At 38.8% G+C, this 22,220-nt stretch overlaps 2 protein-coding genes across 3 annotated transcripts in view; both read left to right on the forward strand.

Moving 5' to 3' along the window:
- The window catches only part of ITGB6 (integrin subunit beta 6), a 48,600-nt gene extending 37,212 nt beyond the window's left edge, over nucleotides 1–11,388 (forward strand). For both annotated transcript variants that reach the window (XM_027678771.1, XM_027678769.1), the window contains 4 exons: nucleotides 916–1,013; nucleotides 5,457–5,576; nucleotides 8,007–8,173; nucleotides 9,493–11,388. In XM_027678771.1, coding sequence (XP_027534572.1) covers nucleotides 916–1,013; nucleotides 5,457–5,576; nucleotides 8,007–8,173; nucleotides 9,493–9,594 — 487 coding nt within the window. In that variant the 3' untranslated portion in view covers nucleotides 9,595–11,388. The remainder of the gene's footprint in view (nucleotides 1–915; nucleotides 1,014–5,456; nucleotides 5,577–8,006; nucleotides 8,174–9,492) is intronic.
- Nucleotides 11,389–20,545: 9,157 nt separating this feature from the next.
- Nucleotides 20,546–22,220, forward strand: part of PLA2R1 (phospholipase A2 receptor 1) — a 36,757-nt gene continuing 35,082 nt past the window's right edge. The window contains exon 1 of the mRNA XM_027678772.1: nucleotides 20,546–20,612. The gene's annotated coding sequence lies outside the window, so the exon portion shown is untranslated. The remainder of the gene's footprint in view (nucleotides 20,613–22,220) is intronic.

Here is a 22,220-nt window from a genome sequence, read left to right on the forward strand (position 1 = left end):
CCCTTCCCAACCCTTCCCTTCCCTTCCCTTCCCTTCCCTTCCCTTCCCTTCCCTTCCCTTCTTTTATGCATTCAGTTCTTCAGATTGCTTCTCAGTCTCAGCCCCTGAAGCTATTTGTAAGAAATCGGTATATGCATTTTTCATCAGAAATTTTCATTCTGTTTGTTGTTTTATGTTCCGTTAGTAAACTCTGGATTTATTAAAATCCTCATCAAACTTATGGGAAGATTTTCAGAGATTTCTAAAGGAATTGGTTTAGACTCTGTGTTTTTAAAATAGTATTTCAATCATTCCACCATTAAATAAAAAAATAATTTTCCAGTAAATTTCATTAGTATTATTAGGATCTAAGTAATTCCTGACACAAGTAATCACATTCAAGAGACAACTATTGAGACACCTGAAAAGTGTTTTAATACATTATTCAACAGACTTTCAACAAAGGCAGACTTATACTTGCTGCCCCAACTTGATCTCTTTGAAGTCAATTTCAGATATCACTCATCTGACAGGAATTCCTTCAGCTGATATTTTGTGTAAGAGTATTTAATGTTCAGAATATTTATTTTTTAAATTTTAAAAAATGAATGTTGTGTGTGACTAACCACATGTCTTTGATAGACCTACATGAATAATGTTGCCTGGGGTTCTGTCTGGTAGCTAATAAACCGGGAGAGAATAGAGGACAAGACAGAGCTTATCCACAATACCTTTATTCAGGTGGGAGGTTTTTTGCTTGGTTTTGTTGGGATTTTTTTGGCGGCAGTACCTATCATATTCCTGAGAACTGCTGTATCCATAGCAGGAGACCTTTTATTTAGCTTCCTTTTAAAATGCAGATGCACACATACTGGCTTTTGTCTTATTGCTTTGTGACAGGCAGAGATTGATGGGCTGCTGAATTATTTTCCACAGGAGCTGTGTGGAATGTCACTTGGCTTCCGATGACAAGTCACCGGGAGATTGCAGTGAAAAATGCAAATTGGTTGATGCAACTGTCAGCATCGCAAAGGGTTGGTATACTCATTTTTCCTTTCTTAGGTGTGTGTGTGATTAGTGGTAGGTTCCACTTCCAGTAATTTTGTATTTGAAAGTAGCCTTGTTTTTCTGCTGTAGAATTATTTTATGGCTCATAAGGCAATTACTGTCATTTATGGTTCTTCTGAGGCAAGCAGGAAATGCAGAACAGGGCTGGTGTTACCCTTCCAGGTTAATTATCATATTGAGTCATGCCTATTTTCTAAGAAGTTTATGTAGGAAAGTAAAGAATTTAATAAATACCAGTCCCTGCAAACCAGTAATTGATGAAAGTCCCTGAGTTTAAGTTACGCCTGTACCATGAGTTCCAATGGGGCTTCTTCTACTATACAAATACAAAACCTGACTCCAGTCCTTAGGCAGACCCTTGATTATCGCTGGTTGACTAGACACAACCCTTTAACCTGTGGCAAAGACATTTCTTGTATTCTAAAAGGCTAAGCACATCTTCCAGTTGTTCACTTTAATTCAAAGCTGCCCTCCATCCATGGAAATTTCTGGAACAGTAATTAATCTTGAGCGAGATAATACTATCAGAAAAAGAAAACCAAAAAGCACCAAAATCAGAAAGAACAGAAACAAACCTTTAAATGAAAGAGTGCATATTTTTCTTTCCTGTAGGGGAAGATGCTTGCCTGTTCAACAGGTAGTCTGTATTTATTCTAATGGCAATTCTAGTCCCAACCCTGTGGCACATGCCATTGTTAAGTGAGGCAGGACATAGGTGTATTGTATCTACATCACATATGTACCATAAGCATTAAATAAGACAAATGTAAGAATAAGGATGATAATGCAGAATCCTGTGTGCGTGTCTAAGGTTTGTGTCTGCAAGCTGTTGGAAGGCTATCCAGAGCTGTGCATGCAGAAATGTCATCACTGATGTACATATTTCCAGGAAAGCTACACCTTTTTTTTTGATGACAATACTCCATAATACAGAGCTCAAATATCACAAATATTGCCCTTGTAAGGACAATTAATTATAATTTTTTATTTTTATTAAAATTATTATCATGCTTTGCCTTTCTAAACATCAGTATTTGTTTATAAATATAAAAATATCTTTACAGGCTTAAAAAACATATAAACGCTTCTATTGTATCTCTGTAAAGTTGTCTGACTGCTGTTGTCAGATGGTAGATATTTGTAGATTGGAATATATAAAACATTCTATTTTCAAATATAATGAATACTGATCAAGAGCAGAAACAGCCATTTATATGCCTCTGTTCACATACACAGAGGTCACTGGAATAGGAGCATGACAATACCATCTCCTATTCCTGCTTATTTCCTTTTATTCATGTCCTATGCTTCCCTGACTGGGACTGTCAGCTACTTCTTTAGGTTTAAAATCTACTTGCAGCAGTTACAGCAACTACTGTAGTGAAGACTGAATAACTGTTCCCATCTGGACCTCTAAAAAAAAAGAAAAAAAAGAAAAAGCTGAAGTTGTTGCAAACTGTGTTTCATCTTAAATGCCTGTCTAATAGCTCCAAGGATTTGTTTTGGTATGGAGGTAGCCTCATTAAGAAGTCCTTAGAGGAAAAAAATAACCTTCAAATTAAGAATTAAAAACTAATCATAGAATAAACACTATTACTTTAACAAAACTCAACAATTTGAAAATGCTATAACTAGCACAACACATAATATTTAAGAAAGACTGTTGAGCAACTTCATATGGTAGTCTACTTCTTTCTGGTTTATGTTTCAGTTTCTTTAATGCTTCAAGGCTTTTGGGAAAAACAAAAGTATTGCTTTAGTTTAAATAAAACTTAGCACTTAAAAAATTTCATTTCTCTTTTGCATGTGTATGTTGCAATACAATGACTGGAAGTGTGAAGCAATGAAAAAAGGGTAGGCTTTACATTTTCCTGTTTCCTAGGAATGCCCATTTTAGGCTCGTGGTTTTCACTTCCTCTGCTTTGGTTCTGGGGTTGCCAGGGGTTTCTTCTCCTGCTCCCCACAACATAATGGGTCAGCCATTCCCCTTAAGGATCTGTCAGGGAATGGGATGCCCAGCAGCTCTGGAGGTGCTGATGGCTTCACACTTACTGGGCTTATCTCTACAGCAGGCATCACTTTTAAACATTTATTTTCATTCACTTTTAGTACTTGAACATTTAAGTTAGGCTAATCCCTCCTTTGCCAGATGGGTGCAAGAGGAGCCCTTGCTACCCAAGAAGAACCATTGTTCCAAAAACGTGGTTCCTGCCACCACCTCAGCCACAGGGCACTAGGCTGTTCCTGCCACAAGCCCAGCAGGGACAGTTATGCTTTCTTTGGAGAAACTGAGTTTTTCCTCCCCCATAGTGCTGACACCTCACAAATTCCAAGTGCAGCAGTAAAGTGGATACTGAAACCTGAATAAACCTCTATATCAACACTGCTCTGTTATGACTTAAAGTGAGATGAATTCTGTTCAAAAAAAGCATTTTGTTGAGCAAAAGGCAAACAAGAAAGGACATAATGACATTTAAATTTACAGTCTTTTTTTTTGTTGAATCTTTTGTATTAGTTTCTGTTAGAAGTCTTTCATGCTTTGAGTATCCATCTTGCCACTGTTAGCCAATTTCTCCTCCAGTGTGACTCCGATGATTTCAAATACAATTGAAATTAATAGCATCAGGTTGCAGGCAGAAGTGAGAAGAGTATGATGATTCACTGCAGAATGCAGAAAATTACACAGATGTAAATTACAGGAATTTACCTACCTAGGCAAATTTTTGTGCTGATGAACTGCAAATAATATATGCAATAGAGTCTCTTACTGATCCCTCATCCTAAAAATAACATCAGAGAAATAAAAATATTAACTGTAAGCTGAGTTCTGAATAGCTTGAACGGGCGTCTTTGCTTTCATTTCTACATCATTGCACATAATCATGCTTCTGCTCCCCTTGGTTTCAAATGATGACATTAAATTAAAAATTACTATTCAAAAATATCTAATACATGTGCTGTTACTGCCTTCTGGATGATATTTGGAATATGTCTGCAAGTTTTTCTCTGACTTCAGGATAGCTAACAACTACCCTTTTTTTTTGTTTGTTTTAAGCAAGCTAATATTTTGAATCTGCTTGCTTAAAGGAGTTGGGAAAGTACAAATATTGCAGAACTTGTGACAGTGTTACTGGAACTGTGACCTGGCAATGAGAGCTATCAGTCTGCAGTTTGTGGCCCTTCTAACAAAACCAAATCTTGTTAAATCAGCAAGTCTTGGCTGCCTGTCACCTTGCTAGATAACACATTGCTCTGCCACCAAGGACAGGCAACAGGACAGGCAACAGGTTAAATACAAGATTATCGCAAATCAAGAGCATGTTTCCATTAAAATTCAACCAGATGTGATTCTCTTTTTATAACAAGCAGAGAAAGGGACTAGGGTAGTCAATACTGTCATATTTTCTATAGCGTTTAATAGTGTTTTCTGTAAGACCAAACCTTATGATAATAAGCAATGCGAATGAAAAAAATAGAGTACGCACTTATTTCTTTATGTACCATAGATTTCTTTATAATCCATTATTGTACACAGTTATAAGATTTTTTTTCTCTGTAAAATATTATATTATGATTACACTCCAAATTATGGCAATTTTTTATTGTCTTATTTGCTTTATATTGTCCCTCAAAGCCAGCTTCCTCCTGTCTCCCTGTTCCCTTTGAACGAATTTTTCTCAGCAGAAAAGCTCCCCAGTTAGGAATAATCTGGAAGGAGTGGATTAAGCTTTTGTGCAGATCAACAATAAGTGGAGAGACAAATAAACAAGGGCAGACTGTCATCTCAGGTCACTTTATTTGCTTCCCCTGGAATCACATTACAAAAATCCCAGAATTACTTTTCTGTTATTAATCTATATTTACTTTTGTGACAGTACAGGACACACACTGACCTTTGAGGGGGCTATTGTGGAAGAAATGAATGGCAGCCTTTCTAACAGCATCCATTGCTGTTTGATGTATGTATATTTACTTCTGACACGTGATCCAGAGATGGCAGGAGTAGCTGTAAATCGAAGGAACACACTTGGTTCTACTCTTTACTTTGTCCTCTAATTTGGGACTACTACATTTCCTAGACAGATGGCAGTTAAGCATCTTGAAGGCACTTCCAATTCATTGAAATTCACAGCACACTAATAGGATACACTAGATGGTCAGTGCAGATTGACAACATCGGGATCAGTTCTTTGGAAATATAAGTGAAAAATCAGAAACTAAACAAAATTGGGATTGGTAGAAAAGCCATTAAATTTAGTGGAAATTCTGAGAGTATTACTGCTTTTGTCTTTCACTCTTTACCATCCACAGATGAAGCTATGACAAACGTGATGCCAGCAGTCTCTCTAGTTATTAAATGTTAAATTTAATTTGATCTGATGAATGACTTTTTTTTCTTCTCTCTGCAGATTATTCAGAGGATAAACCCATTTCCTGCTCTTTGCAGGGGGAAAATGAATGTATAACCACATTTCTACTGGCTGTGGATGAACAGGGAAGGACAGTCATTCATAGCATAGAACAGAAAGGTAAGCAATGAATATTGCTTTTTCTATGTGAAATCTGATTTAAAACCACAGACAGGACGAGCAATCTAGAAGCTGAGCTCTTTTAAGCAGAACAGCACCTCCCTGTGTTTGTGGTTCTTCTCTGCCCAGCCAAAAGAGCACCTCCTCAAGTACTTATTTAATGCAGTGGTAAAATGAATACTTGACCTTTCATGAAAGATGGGCACAATGATCATTACTACAAGAATAAACAAATTTTTTTAAAGCCTTGTGCAATTCTGAGATACCAGATGTCATTTGCATTACATGATAAAACTATAATTCACTTTGAAATGTATATATATTTCATAGATGGACAAATATTCAAAAGACTATCTGATTGAGTTTACCTGATGAAATTCTAAAATATATTTGTAATTCTGTTGAATGTTGCAGTATCATAGAATCATAGAATGGTTGGGTTTGGAAGGGACCTAAAAGATCATCTAGTTCCAAGCCCTCTGTCCCAACCAGGGATACCACTCTCAGAGCTCTATCCAGCCTGCCCTTGAACACTGCCAGGGTTGAGGTGTTGAGCAACCTGTGCCCAGGCCTCATCACCCTCACATTAAAGAATTTCTTCCTAATATCCAATCTAAATCTACCCTCTTTCAATTTAAAGCCAATCCCCCTTGTCCTGTCACTACATGCCCTTGTAAAAAGTCCCCCTCCAGCTGTCTTGTAGCCCCTTTAGGTAGTGGAAAGTGCTCTTTAGGTCTCCCCAAAGCCTTCTTTTTTCCAGGCTGAACAAGCCCCCACTCGCTCAGCCCATCTTCATAGGAGACGTGCTCCAGCTCTCATTAAGTTCTGAATATTTTGAATAACTAACAGATACAGAACAGATCTCTTTATGTCCTTTCATTAACATGACTTCTTTATTTACCATTGTTTCACTACTGATTTTTATTAAATCTCCTAATCAGGTAGGACAAGAGAGAACCCAGACACCACTTTTCAGCAGCCAAATAGTTTATCTTCCAAGCAATTAAGACATCTTCGTACTAAATGTTAGTTATGTTTTAGGCAAAGCCATGCAGATTTGTAACTTACTTCTGTTAGCACAGATGGCATTTGTTTTATTAACCATTTGTGTAGCCTTTCTTTAGCAAACGTGAGGACAAAAGTGATTTCACTGCGCAACAAAAGCGACTTCTGCCATAAGAACAGTGGTCTGGTTTTGTATAGGTTACTAGTACAGCAAAGATGGTTGTAACAAAGCTAGTATTAAAGAAGCAAATCGCTTTGTAAACTACACTCTTAAGATACAAGAATTTAGGGGAAGATTTTCTCTTTATTAAATACCTTTATTATGTGTTTTAAGTAGATTTAGGAAAAAAAAACAAACAAACCCAAAAGAAATATTTTAAAGAAGGTATTTCCTTAAGCAATGACTGCTGTGTAGTGGCTCTCCCACAATAACCATCTTCACTTCCATGAATGAAATCATATTTGTAGAGAATTTCTTGAGGTCTTACCTCAGTTCACATTTCAAGGCCCAGGAGAAGAACAGTAGATGACAGTAAAGTCAATATGGCACCAGTAGCCAGAATGCCAGCCCACTGCTCAAACCAGACCCCTCAGAATTAGTTAAATGATGACATCAAGCAAAATCAAAATCTGAAATACAATCATGTAAGACAAATTAGTTGAAATGAATTTTTCAATATCCTTAAACCATGGTTCAGCAGAAAACTTTTTAAAATAGTAGTGTTCAACTTACAGAAACAATACTTTCTAATATTAAAAGAATCAAACTTCTTTGTGTTTTGGTGAAGCAAAAACTTCAGTTGTAATTTTGACTCTCTGAAATATTGTATGACAAAATTAAATCAGGACTCGAAACCCAAAATTGCTTCCAATTGCCCAGTCCTACATTTTCAACAAGTCTAAAGGGTTTTTTTTACCAATTGTATTCATGACAGTAATGTAGTTTCCTCTGTTTTATCAATATCATTGATGCCTTTACCCTGATATAGATCTCTCTAGAATCTTTTCTTCTGCAACACGCTGAATATCAGTTAATTGGACTAGAGCTCCAGCCATAACATTGTAAAATTCATAATCTTGTCAACTCAGCCCTGTTTTTTAGGATTATATTGGCACAGATCTGAAATCAATTTTCTGGCTTTTCAGAATCTGTGTCTGTATCCAGCAGCTGCTAACTGATTGACATGGTAAAAGTGCAGTGGAACAAGTTAGCAATTAATTTTTTTAAATTTTTAATGCAATATTTTTCAACTGGTTTCACAAACCCTTTAGCAAGCTAGCAGGAAGAAAATAATGTGGACTTGAAGAAAAAGGTGTGCACAGCTCATGGCAAGTGAGAAGCTCAGAACACTTCTTGGCTGTTTTTAATAGCCTAAAATTTACTGATTGGAGATATCCACAGTCATAACTGTTTTTTTTCCACAGATTGCACACAAGTTCCAAATATCCCAATGATAATGGTGGGTGTCACCCTTGCTATCCTTCTCATTGGCATTGTTTTACTTTGTATATGGAAATTGCTGGTGTCAGTTCAAGACCGAAAAGAGGTGGCCAAGTTTGAAGCAGAAAAATCAAAAGTTAAATGGCAAACGGTAAGTGACAGGCATTGATTTCATACAAGGTTATTTAATTTGGTTGCATGATGCACAACTGCCTTTAAAATTCTGTGTCTTGGTTTTGTTCTTGAAATGGATAGATTTTGCTGGTAGGTTTTCACTACGTTTAGTATCCTATAAAGTAAAATTATTATTCCTTTATGGATGAAAAATATCTAGAGTTTAATCTCCTGGTTTAATTTCTTGCACATGTAAGAATGTGTAGATAACTTTATTTTTATTAGTTGCTTTTAATTAGTGCCCTGTCTTTGATTAATTTTAAAAAAGTTGTTGGCTGCCTATGTGATTATCAGAGGTGTACCCCTCTGCCCAGAAACAGCTGTTTAGGATAGAGAGGTTGGTGGTGGCCTCTGTGATGGGAGCCCACTCACACAGAGGAGCAGTGAATGGAAGCTGTCCAAAATGTAGGTAAAAGAACAGAGAAATTCAGGCCTTATCTTCTATCTATAGCTTCAGGCATCTAATGCAAGCTTACACCACATGTTCCCTTTTCTTCTTTCCTTTCTGCCCTTGACTTTTTTGCTCTTTTGCAAAATCTTCAAGACTTCTGAGGATCTTTGAAAAACAAGCATGTTGAGTAAGCGTTTCTAGGGGGTGTCAGGAGGATAGGCGATGTGCTGCTGTTCATTCTGTTCCATTCTCCTACAAAGTCCTGTGATTGCAACATTTCTCCAAGAATGGGCACTGTCAGCCTTTCAGCTTTTGAGATGGGAAAAATCAGTTACTTACAGGCAAGGCCACCTGAGAATGTTTTCTTGATCTTTCAGGAGAGCTACATATGGTAAGAGGGAAGGGAAGGATACACTTGATAGAAGCATTTTAATTTTCTTTTCTGTCACAGTCGAAAGGATAGGAAGTGATTGATGAGAGACCAGGATTAAAAGCTCAGATGAGACTTGCCCTTCTCCCACCACAGGGTAGATAGCCTATGTGGCTCAAGAAAGAGGACCATGACAGGTAACACCTCACTGCTGAGACACTCTCCGTGCTTTTATAATCGTCCAGCCACCAGGTTTGATACACAGATTATATTGGACACATTTAATAAAGTATTGTTTGACAATGTGCATTACTTTAATCTGGGAGGCAGATGTGAAGGAGAGCATGTTCCTGACCCCAGGCTGGTTTGTGCTGCCTCTTATAGTCCACTCTGAATTTCAGTGGCTTGGAATATAAGTGAGGCACTGAAGGCTATTCTAAAATCATCAAAAGTACAGAATTATTTCTATACAAACACTGTGTGACTCCCATTTCACCTCTTTTTGTTTTGGTTCTTTTGTCTTGTTTTTTTTTAGGAAACAAATCCACTGTACAGAGGCTCAACAACCACTTTTAAAAATGTAACTTACAAGAACCAAGAAAAGCAAAAAGGGGCCATGGCTGCAGATTTCTACTAGCACCTCCAACACTACACTACAAACTTAGTTATCCTGGCAGGGAATCTAAAAACACCTGTTTCTTCTCAGCTGATTATGTGATATTTGTTTGCACCTTGCAGTGGTATAACCATTCTGTTGGCAAAAATATATTTTGTGTTGGGAAAAATATAGATATCATATTAGACGTAAAGGTTGGTAGAAATATTAAAAAATCGAATTCTTTATTACTAAAGCCCCCATCTTAAAAAAATGGCATCACAAATAATTTTGTCATTAATACTGAGGATTAAAAATTATCATATGTAAGCCTATTTTTGTTAAATTAGGTATTTACAATGAGCTTTACACTACTTTGTTCATACAAACAATCCCGTATATCTGTGTTTAGGAATGTATTTGTACCAGTCTATCTGGTGGGCTGATTTAAATTTAAAAAAGATTTTTTTTTCATGAATGAAGCTTAAACTACTGAGGATAGAGCTTCCTAATACCACCTGTGTGACTGAATAGCTTTTCCTCAGAAAAAAGTAGTGTTATTGCCTGTCTTATGTGTCTAAGTTATACAGAAGCATTTCCTTTCTGATTCTTCTTTCTTGTCCTATTTCCCTCTTTCCTTGTCCTTGTTGCTGTTTGATGTTCTTTAAGGACCCAGTCCCTGAGGTTTTCTCAGAGAAAGCTAAGTCAAACCTTATTCACTTGCAGTTGTTTTCTGCTCCAGGCATAGACTGTTTGTTTTTTTCCTTTAAATTCTAGTAGAAAGGATCCAGAACAAAAAGTAAAAATCTGTAAATTAGAGGCCCTAGTAGAGACTCTTTTAAATCAGAGGATTACCAGAACTCCATTTCACCATTTGCATCCTGTGAATGGTTTAGACACTCAAAATAAACCTCACATTCCGGCCCATCCAAACTGGTTCAAGAGCCCTCTACATGCAGAAAATGTTCACACAAAATACTCAGTATCACACACAGACAGTACTTTTTTGTTGATATATCCAAAATTGTGAGGTTCTTTCAATGCCCAGCAGCCAAACTGTTTAGTCATATGTGAAATAACATATTCAGCTCTTTTGGGCTGGGTTGTTTGGTTTTGGTTTGGTTTGGTTATTTTCCCACAAACTAAGCAACAAATGGATCTGTGGATCTCACTTCATATTCATTTACATTATGTTAATGAGGATTTTTAAATCTCAGTTTTAGCTAGTTACAGATGACTTGCCATAAATATTTAAAATGTAATGCTGTTACCATGCATAGCACCAGGTAAAAAAGCCCCAAAAAGCAGCTAACATGCTGGCATAGAAAAATTACAGCACTGGGCTATTTTAAGATACCACTAATGTACTTTATTTTTAATATCACTTTTCAGCTGCATTTTTTGCTACTCTGAAACAGGTGGTCAAAAGGTACATGTGAAGGTACTTAGAAAAGAAAACTTAGAAATCAAAGATACATTGACACAGTCACAAACAATCACATACATTCCCTGTGGTAAATCAAGTATTTGATCTAAAAAAAATTATGTCCATTTTGTAATAAATATTTACAAAGTCTGTGCAACTTCAGACTCCATATCTGCTACAGTTTCTGGAAGTGAGACTGACCCATGCCTGTTTTAGGGCCTGATCCAAAGCCTACTGGAGTCAATGGCTACAGATGAGGATCTAGTTTCAGTGAAACTATTAGTTTTCATTTACAAAGATTGTTTTGTTTAAACAAACTGATTAATACTCTCTGTAAGTGGATTAGAACTTATATATTTCTGTGCAAAGAGAAATAGTATCAGATGCCTTTGGAAAGAAGGTGATGCAATATCCATGTAGTAAGTACAAAAATATAGCAGTATGATGGAAATTATGTCTGTTATTATACTGGAACAGATTCGCATCTGTACTCTTTGGTATTCCTGCATATCTCATCATGGAAACTGTGCACAGATAAAAACTTGCATCTGTGGCCCTTCCAACTGCTAGACTCCCACCTATGTCAGTGCAAGTTACATGTGGGATCAAATCCTGTTTCCCTGGCACGTGGATAAACTCATGGGATGCAAAGCTGGCCCCTGAATCTGCTGAGATACCTCTTGGGTCAGGATTGCCTAAGGGACTAGGGAAATCTGGATTTAGCCCATGTAAGTTATCTGTTACTCTTTTGTTTCTCACACAGAAGTCATCAAATTATAAACTTTCTCTGAAAGAAATTAAAATATTTTTATTACTTTTTAAGTAATAAAAATCTATACTGTTTATTAAATACCATTTAAGTTCTGTTTCTGAGAAGGCTGATTCTGCTGCTCAATATTAGGGTTGAAAGCCTTTCTTCTGTAGGTCACCCATTTCAATATTGCAACATATCTCAGTATTCAAATATTATTAAAAAGGTGGTGTTTGCATTTCATATCAAACGCTTGGTGGTCTACATTCCATGTTCCTACAGGAGATTTTGTTTCACAAAGCATCTTGCTCTCTTCTCATCACTTGCATCTTCCAGTCACCAGCAAGGATCCAATTTGGTATGTTGACAATGTTTACAGCCTAATTACTCCTCCTAACAATCTCTCTCCAAATTATCAAAGATGTAACGAAATCAGGGAGTATGATTTGCCATTTCCCTGCTGTGATGACTGTACTATAAATTTTCTGTCCACCTTCTGAACTGTCAGGATGGAAATCACTCAAATAATTAGGAATTCATGAGAAGAGAGAAAATAGAAGGGCTTGGTGAGGAAGGTTTCTGTTATTGAGGGATATCAAATAACTAGACTCATTCATATGAGCCATCCTTTTACCAGCATTAATTTAGATTTCAACTAAACTTCCAAATTTCAAGAACTTTCAAGATCTTACTTGGCATTCACCCTAGAGATAAAAGTGATGTTCATCCTTCTGTATTAACTATATCACTTTCATATTGTAGCATTTGTACCAAAGTTCATATTTTTCTCTCTATTCTATTTTCCTCCACCAAACTATAAGTGGGTTTGTGTGTGGTGAGTGGGATGAAGAAGTCTTTCTGCTGTTTTCACAAATACTGTTTTGGCCTGAGGCTGGACCTTGAGAGTGGACAAAACATTTTTTAATAGTAATACTACTGTTCACTGAAGAGTTAAACTGAATTAAAGAATAATCCTTAGCAATTTTAGGGTATTTGTGTATCTTTTACATCCTATAGTATAGTAATTTCAGTAATGTATGTTAAATGGATAATTTTTGTTTGATTTATAAAAGTTGCATGTTGGTTGGTATTTTACATGTCCAGATTGCATTCAACTTTGTTTTGTAATATAACTAGTGGGTAATGAGTCTGGAATACAGAACTGAGATGTTAAGTGCAATACTCTCCATGTCTCATCTGTCTTTATGTAGAAGTTCAAGTCTGTTTTGCAGGGGGCATAAGGGAGTTATTGCCCCATGAAAATTACCACACACAGTCTAAAAGTAAAAAAAAAAGAGACAATTTCTAGCTTCATCCATTTGAAAGAAACCGGTAAATGTCTCAACTTGTTTGTGTAAAAAAGGAGTTATCTGACCTTGAATAAAGATTGTAAAATTGAATGCATTTTTAATATTTTTAATTGTTCATTCTACATTTTCTATTTTAGCATCTGTCTTTATCATTGTTTTCATATAGTTTCATGAATCTTAGCAAATTTTTCATGCTTTGTCATACCCTAGAGATTATTTTATAACTTCTCTCCCCTTTCTTAAGACAGCAATTTAATGTCTGGATTTTCTTCATTTGTGATCCTTTTACTTTTCAAGGAAATGAGTTAGTGGATGAACTTTGTAAGCAACCTATTTCTGGAACCCTGATTGATGACATATGGCATTCTTTCGTTCCTTGGAACTAGATGATCTTTTAGTTCCCTTCCAACCCAAACCATTCCATGATTCTTTTGTACAGTGACCCCTAAATTGCACAACTTGCTTAAAGCTAAAGATCCATCCATTCCGTAAGTGTAACAGCAGCAATATCTTTTAGGAAGTACACAACAAAGTGCATATTTTCTTTTTAATCCCTTTAATTCCTTTTTTTCCTCTAATAAGAAGTCATGTATTTTGATGTTTGCTGATTTCCTGCTCTGAGGAAGAGAACGTTCCTCTCTGTCCTTAATAGAACCATGTTTAAAGTCTGTTGTGTTCTCCAGGCATACAGTAAGATCATGTTCTCTTGCATTTCACAGTGGATTGTGAAAAAAAAGTGATACAATTGCATAATGTATACTCATGGCATGTAATTTGGAATGTATTCTACCCCAAGACTTTCTTGGTTTGTTTGTTTTTATGAATGGGTCATGCTTAGAAACCTCTATGTTTTTACTGATCTACATATCAGCTAACATTGATAGATAGCAATTAACCCACAATAACGATAGGTGGTGTAGATAAAAAAAAGGCTTTGGCTTTACAAAGATCTTGGTAGACAAGAACTTAGTTTCTTGAAGCTGGGTCATTCTCTCTTTTCAACCAATCATCACGGAAAAGCAGAGAGAACCCTTTCATCACAACCTCTTCCTTCCTTATGGTATTTACACTACAATTTAGACTTATTTTTAATCAAACTGGACATTTTAAAACAATTTCAAGACATCTCTGTATTCAGATAGATGAGGTTCTCAAGATATGATACATTTTTTTAGAAAGCCATTTTTCCACAGGGTAAATTTCCTCAACACGGTTTTTTGTCATTATTGTTTCCATATTTAGAAAAGGTAGGAGTGTAAATAAAGTCTTTAGGTGTGAAGAAACAGGAAATTTCTATTTAGGGTTCAGCAGTTAGATGTTACCCGTGTTTGGAAAACTGTGTACCAACATCAGGCTTCAGAGTTAATATCTAGTTCAAAGGAAAATTGTATCTCATTGTATCTCATCTCCTTAGGTGAGGTTAAAATTTTCTTTCTCCAAAACTCTCAACCACTTAAAAACCAGGCCTATAATTACAGTGTAATTACCACGTAACAAACCCTTGATTGCTTCTATTTTAGGTTATTGTGGATTTGAAAAATGACAGATTAAAAACAAAAAAAAGGAATCAGCCCCCTCAAACCAAGTATGAAAAACAAAACAAAGTCCAGCAACAAGAACAAAAATCCCCAATTATCTCAAAGGTGATGGAGAAATTAAGGCTGACAATATATCTGACCAGAAAAGAACTGATCAGCCTAAGAGACCTAGCAAAAGAGTCCTTCACATCAATGAATTTTTAGAAAAACTTTTCACACACTTTCCCTCTCCTTCACCAGCATCTGCAGGGAGAGAAAGTCCTCTGTGGTACTGTGTCACGAGCCAGCACACAAGGTGACAGTCAAATGAACCACAGTCAAGAGAATTTGGCTTTTTACAGAAACAGTGGTCTGTACTTCTTGTATTCATCCTAGAGTACTTACAGCTACTCCTGCCACATGTCTGGGACAGCATCTGCAGAGAACAGTTCAACATCTCCCTTCCATAGACTATTACTTTTGGATTCCCTTTCTGATGCTCTCTGAATCTGGCAGATAGAGAGCTTTATTAGAGAGGCTTCTCACTGAACACTTTATTTACTGTGGGTGATTTATCAGCATCCCAAAAGAGCTTATGGAAAGATTGTCCCTAAGGGTTTGTCCACTAGTGGCACTCAAGAAATTAATTCGGAAATATATTGAGGAATTTATTATGGGCTGAATAATTCACATGAAAACTGTGTAGAAAACGTTCACTTTGAATTGGACTGGTCTTAATCAAGTTAATCTTTATTTCAAAGTAAGGACAAGAATATCTGAACATGTTTAATTCTGTTTATGTGATTTACTGTACAGTCACTAATTTAATTAATTTAGATTAAATTTTGAGTTTTTGCATGTTGAGATTCTAAGGACATAAAGGAGGAGAAAGTTTAATAGCTGGGAATTTTCCTTTCTTTCTCTATATAAAAGGCCAAACTGGTTAAAAAGCATTGCTGGCAAGTTGTTCCCACTGATTAGAACCTTTCAGTGAATCATAGTCACAGCATCTACCCTATTACAATTAAAGCATTTAAGTTTTTTCACTGCACATTTGCATCTGATGATAAACTCAGCCTCATGTTAGTAAACAGAATTTCCCTGCAGAAAAATTATGCAGTTCTCACCAACATGTCTAACCCTTCATAGGAAAAAATCCACAAGCAAATGTTATCCTCCTTCTTCCTGAAATGAGCAGGGACTAGAAAACACTTAGTCTTATCCATCCAATTTGATTTCTTGTGCTTGTTAATGAATTTTCAATTTGGGCATGGAAGAACGCAAAGGAAAAATATTTTTGCTTTTTCTATTTTCTTAGCAGCATAAAATTCAGAGAAGAGAGCAGAAATTTTAACAAGTGGTTCACTGGTGCCTACACATATGTGTGTGTGCTGATATAATATAAAATATAACTGTATAAGTAATGAAGACAGATTCTATCGCTTGCAAAATCAATGGGAGCTCTGGTTTCCAGACTTTCTTGAATGATGGTTCTTAAATCCTCAAATATGAGACTGACTGTATATCTGATTTGCCACAAAGCAAAATATTGAAGATAACAAAAAAAAATCTATGCCTATGCATTTTTATTGAATACAAAGTAAGGTATCTAATGCAAGGATTATTTCACCTGAAAAGAAACTGGTTAAAGGAAAGAGGCAAAATAAAATTGCTTTGGGTTTCTCTGTGTGCATATTCTCTAATGAACATAGTAAGTCTTTTTATATTAACTGTGGGATTTTGGAGTCTAAATGTGTATGCACGGCTGAGAAAACACGATCAGCTCTTGTGAGAAGTGTACAAGGTGCAAAGGCACACCCTGTCCTAACCTGTGAAATCATGTCAGCACTGAGTACACATTATGCCCTAGAATTTCTGCAAGCATATATCTTTGCTCCAGTGTTACACACAGTCAAGTCTTTTTTTCTGACTCGACTGATAGTACTTTGATAGCGGTTGTCTGTTCCTTCTGAGTTGTTCATAATCTTTTAGCAAATGACAAAGTTTAACTTTCCTAACCTTCACTTCTGGCCACTCCAGGTTATACCAAAGCCAAGCCAGGCTCACTGACCCTCCTGTTTTAGTCACCATTAAATTAGCAGGATGCACAGAGAGGCAATGGGACCTGGCAAGAGAGCTTTTGGTGGCAGCCACCGGAGACCAAGGCTGGCTGGTGGGACAACATGGGCATGCCACTATGGAGGGAACACACTGACTGAGGGTCTTGTGCTTCTTGAAAGCATCAGTTTTCCTGGAGCTAACAGAAAGTTTCCTCAATGCTTCATTGTCAGAATCTATGTTAACTCTCACTTTTTTTTAAAGTGGAACCTGCATATTCCCTATTACCCTGATTTATGAAGCTTTGTTCTGATAAATTAAAGATGGTCTGTGCTTAAGGAGTTGGTTAGCATAGGGTAGAGGACACATCTGGCCAAAGAAATCAGGAATGGTTTTGCCTACAAACTTGTTTGAATATAATTAACAAATGGAGAGAAAACGGTCTCTCAGATGCATTTAAGCCAGGAAACAAAATTTCTGCTAAACAATTATATGATGGCTTTATTGGTTTGTTTAAAAAGGATAATATTTTTTGATCACAGTATGGGTAATTTCTGGTATTGAGCACAACAAATCATAGGTTCGTTTAGTAAACAAGTCTACAGTGTAATATTAATAGCTTTTCTTGGGACCACATTAGCCATTCTCTCGTAGCAAATCTTTGCAAAAACAGTTTCCTTCTATTAATTTCACTAACAGTACTAACAAGAAGGGTAAAAAAATGATTGGTACATTGAAAGATGAATGACACAGCCAAGGATCTCAAAGGGAAAGGATAAGTCAAAGACAGGCTTTGAGAAACTACCAGTGACAGGCCAGAGACAGCTTTAGCCCCATTAACCAGTTTTGTTTTATTGCAAATATTTCAATATTGGATTTTTTCCCTTAATGCCACATCAATTACGTGAAAGTCTGTCTGCTATTGAATTTGATATTACTGCCAATCAACAGCCCGTTTGACATAGATTTATAGTAACAATAAAATTTCTACCAGAAACTGGCAGTTTACAATCAGAGATTTCACTTAACCTGAAACTGGCCACTACAGACTGTCCTGTAAGGCCGCCTTACCCAGTGTGAGCTGACTGGGAGCGAAACTGCAGAGCCTGATGGCCACAGCAATTACCTGGGAGCCTGGAAGAATGGAGTGGTGTAACAAACACAGGTGGGACTGCCAAAGGAAAAAGGGTGTCACTGCTCATGTCTGGGATGCGGCAGATGAGGTAGAGAAGGTGGAAGCAGTGCCTGTAGTGACTATAACCAGATGTAACTGGACTGGCAGAGTTGATAAATGAGGGTAGTTCTGTCTCTGGGGTAAACAGAAAAGTTGAGTGAAAGGGAAAATGAATGCAAACTTGGGAGTTGATTCAAGATGCCATTTTTCAGAGCCAAACAGGATGTAGGACAGTCCCTCCAAGAAAAGATGGCAGTATTGCTTGCTGGGCACTGCTAATGCAAGGAATTTTCATCCTGCTTTTTCTTCCTAGGTATTCTCTGGTTTGTTATTTCCATTCTGGCTGGGAAAAAACTGAGACCTGTCCTCAGACTTCAGATTAGGAACAGAAATTACTGTGTGAGGAGTGCTGAGCCCATGACACATTGGATCTGTGTGTGTGCCTTGGAAAAGCAATGGGTTTGTGAGCAAACTGTATTAGTGTGAATTTAATAAGGGTTTTTATTCATGGATGCAGGTAATGAACATTCACTGGGTTCATATGTCTGTATGGATCTCACACAGAAAGTGAAGTTAATGTCTAAGAAAAGATAGGTGAAGGAATTGAACATCTGTTTAGAGTACCTAAATAGCAAAGGCAGATCAACTCAGACAAGTGCATATATATTTATATTTATATTTATATTTATACATATGGGTCCAAGAATACACAGAAAGAAAGAGAACAGATCATCAACAGAGAAATGAAGAGAAAAATATTTACAAAAAGTGAGTTCCAGACAGAAAATAAAATAAAGGAGCCAAATCACTACAGCAAATGCCTTGAAGGAACATATGTAAAGCTTCAAACAAACAAAAAACCCCAACCAACCCAATAAAATTGGAAAGATATACCATTTAATGTGCAAGGTAATATAAACTGCCATCAAGTTTACTTCAGAAAATGTTGCCAACCATGTTGATTTTACAGGCCACTATGCCAGCCATTATGATTGTAATTAAGTAGGTATAGCTTAGCTATAAATAGCAGGTCAGTATAACTACAGCTGCACTAGAAAGAATTTACCAGTTATGTCAGAAGAAAACAGATTCAAAACAGTAAAAAACTGTTTAGTCAAAGAGGCAGATCTGAATATCAAAGGAAAAAAAAGCAAGGAAAACCACACAGAATGAATAAGTTGCTAATTTGCACTTAGCAAAATATTTACAAAAATACTGCTATTAAGTTAATTATTAGCAATCTGTAATCAGAAAGCGCTTATTTTCATCTTGCTGAAATCAGCAGAAAAACCCACCTGAAGTGAGGCTCCTTTCCACAGCCCAAAGAGCCTCATTTGTGCTTACTGGCCCAATATTTTTAAATGTTGTACAATGTACTGTGCACAATTTTTCAGTGTGACCCAGTAGCAGGTTCTGGAGTAAGAGAGTCTTTTTCTGGAAATCAGTACTCAAAGCAGTGGCCAAACACTCCTGAAGAGATGTAGACAGTTATGAGTGGCCAGATTTTCATAAATGGCTCATTGACAACCTTCTTTCTCAGAACCTGAAAATCTCAGAAAGCTGCAGCTTTCCTGAGAAGAGATACATCACAGTTCCATGAGAGTCACAACTCTTCTGTCTTGCAAAGTCAGACCAGCTTGTTCAGCATTATTTCCTACTGCTTGTTCTCTGCCAGACATTTTTATCATCTGTTAAATGGGAAGAAACTTCTCCACTTATGTGCTTCTTTCTAAGTGTTCGGCTTCATTTGCATCTCAATTCCTTCTTCTATTGAACTATCAGAGAAATTTCCCCAAGTACAGAGGCTTCTGTTTTCCATCCTTGTATCATGATTGAGGTGGACATGGGGGAACAGTCTCAGTTCAGTTATGCTCCAACACTGCATTTATTTTTATACATTTATGTACATATTTATAGACGTATTTGCCTGCTAAGCATAAAGAACACTGCAGAAACATGTTTTTGCAGATTAAAAACGAACTTTCCTGCTGATTCCAGTAAAGTTACTCTATTTTTAACCCAGAGGTTCTGCTTTCCCTAAAACTGAAACTCAACACAAGGAGGGCAGCTCCTGCAAATACTCCATTGAAGACAGAGGTGAACAAAATGGAAAATTGCGATTATTTTTGCCCATGCCAAAAGGTAAAATGACTTCGAGTTCAAAAGCTGACCTGCTAAAAACACAAGTCTCCGAATGGGGTCTAGGGCAGTAGGGATGCTCAAGGGCAGAGCCGCGAAGCTGGGAACACAGACTATGCTGACAGAGGCCTCCCACCTCTAGTGTGTCTATGTGTTTTCTGCTTCTTTTTAAGATAAAAGTACCTGCAGTGTAGGTAAGAGAAAGTAAAGTGTTTTCAGATGGAAATAAGGTTCATACAGAGCGGTTTGTCCGCTTGAACCCGCAGCTCTGACGTGGGCAGACGGCCCGAGCTGCATGAGCGGCATTTCCCGACCCGGCCGAGCGGTCTCCGGCGCCGTCTCCCTCCCGGGGACGCGGGGATCCCGAGAGCTCGGCGGCGGCTCCAGCGCGACCGCCGCGACCTCCCCCCGCACCCCTCCCGCAGCATCACGGGGGGAGCCCCCGGGCCGGCCCCGGGGCCGCCCCTCCTTCGCCGCCGGGGTGGGATCGCTGCTCTGCCCTCCCCAGGGCAGGGCCGCCGGGTCCGGTGCGGAACGGCGGCGGGCGGGCGCGGTGCCGGGGCGATGCCGGCGGTGCGGCTGCGGCTCCCGGGCTGCTGCCTCCTGCTGCTGCTGCTGCTGGGCGGCCGCGGCCCCGCTCAGGGCACCGCCGCCCTCGGCCGGGACGGGGTGCCTTCCCTGCGGAGTGAGTGACGCCTCGGGGTCGGCCCGGGGGTGGGGGGCGGCGCGGCGGGCGGGGGGCAGCGGCGATGGCCCCGTTCCGCGCCGGGCGGAGCCCTTCGCCCCTTCGCCCCTCTGCCCCTTTGCCCCTGGCCGTGCCGCAGCCCCGTCCCGCCGTGCGCGGCGCGGGGGAAGCGCGCGGGTTTCCCGCCCCGGGCTCTGCAGAGCCCCGGCGGCTCCGGGCGCTGAAGGATTCCAGGACGTGCGTCTGCCGGGGGTCAGCCCGGTCCGCACAGCGGTGAGGGGATCTGGGGGACGAGGGGCCGGGAGCGGGCACTGAGCCCTGAGGACCTGCCCCGCGCCATGTGCGTCCTCCTTGCTCATTATTCCGCTGCCCATTGCGGTCCTCCATACCCGGAGGAAATATGGATAGGTTTTTTTCTCATTTCCAGTAAATTCCAGTTACTTTCTGTTACCACATAAGCAGTTCTGACTGGTTTTTTGGGTGGGGGAAAGGAAGTGGAAGGTAAGGAGGAAGGAAATGAAGATATCTTGTCTTCCTAGTTTTGTTGCAGCCGTTTATTCCCGATTAGCTCTGTTGAACCCAAGTAAACAGGAACCTGGAGGTACTGGTCAGCAATCAGGTCTTCATCTGGGGCTGCACATCAGCTTCAGGCTTCGCTTCTGGAAGTCTGTTTCTTGTCACCTTATCCTTCTGTGGAGGGGCAGGATGTAGGAGAAGCAGCAGTTTTCCAAAGGCTTCCCTCCACCCTGTCAATTTCTAAAGCATAGACTATCTCCTTTTCTCCTTGGCTCTTCTGGGGCTTGCAAGTTCACAGAGCCCCAGTTGCAGCTCTTCATCTGCAGGACTTTGGGCACAGAATTCTCCCTGACACCAGGAGCTTTGTAACAAAACCCGTGTTTGTGAGCAGCTGTAAAATGGATGTTGTAGATTTGCAAGCTGAAAGGAGGGAGGCTGGAGGCATTCCCAAGGCTTGAAGTTGCTCCAGTTGTCTCATTGCCCCACTTGAAGACAGGGCTGAGCTGGGGCCTGTGAAGTTGTCACTGAGTTTGCCATCTCTCATGTCTTACTTCTGCCATGAGCTGGCCATTACCTGGTAGTCCTCAGGCCAGCACAGCTCTCTTGTCTTGCATTTTGTAGTTGGCAAATGGAAACTGCATTTGGAAGAGGGTTGTGTGGCTCAAGAATTATGGGCTGGCTGTTCTTGGCATAAAGTGCTGCAGAATGAAAAAAAAGGGCATTATTCACAGAGATCATCCAGCTGGGTTATTTGTGTAGGCTGCGCAAGAACCTTATCTTTTCTCAGCAGTCATTTCAACTTTTAAGAGCCTTACAGATAAAGGGTTTCAAAGGCTGAGAATCCTTCACCTCTGGGTTGTGGTGTTGCTCCCCCCACCCCAAGAAGGTGCTGTACAGGACCTACCATATGCTGTGGAGGTAGATTGTGAGTTTGATGAAGAAGTCCATCCAAGTGTGTACACATTATATTGTTAAGCTGATCTCTTTTATGTCTGTTACGCAGCACTGTGACACTGCTGCTTGAAAAATCTTCCTGTTTTAGGGCTGCAGCTAAGCTGTATGTACTAAACTAGGACACAGCATCTGGGTAGA

The sequence above is a fragment of the Neopelma chrysocephalum genome, unplaced genomic scaffold (genome assembly GCF_003984885.1).
Source record: "Neopelma chrysocephalum unplaced genomic scaffold, ASM398488v2 Primary Assembly neopelma1_44, whole genome shotgun sequence".
Lineage (NCBI taxonomy): Eukaryota > Metazoa > Chordata > Aves > Passeriformes > Pipridae > Neopelma > Neopelma chrysocephalum.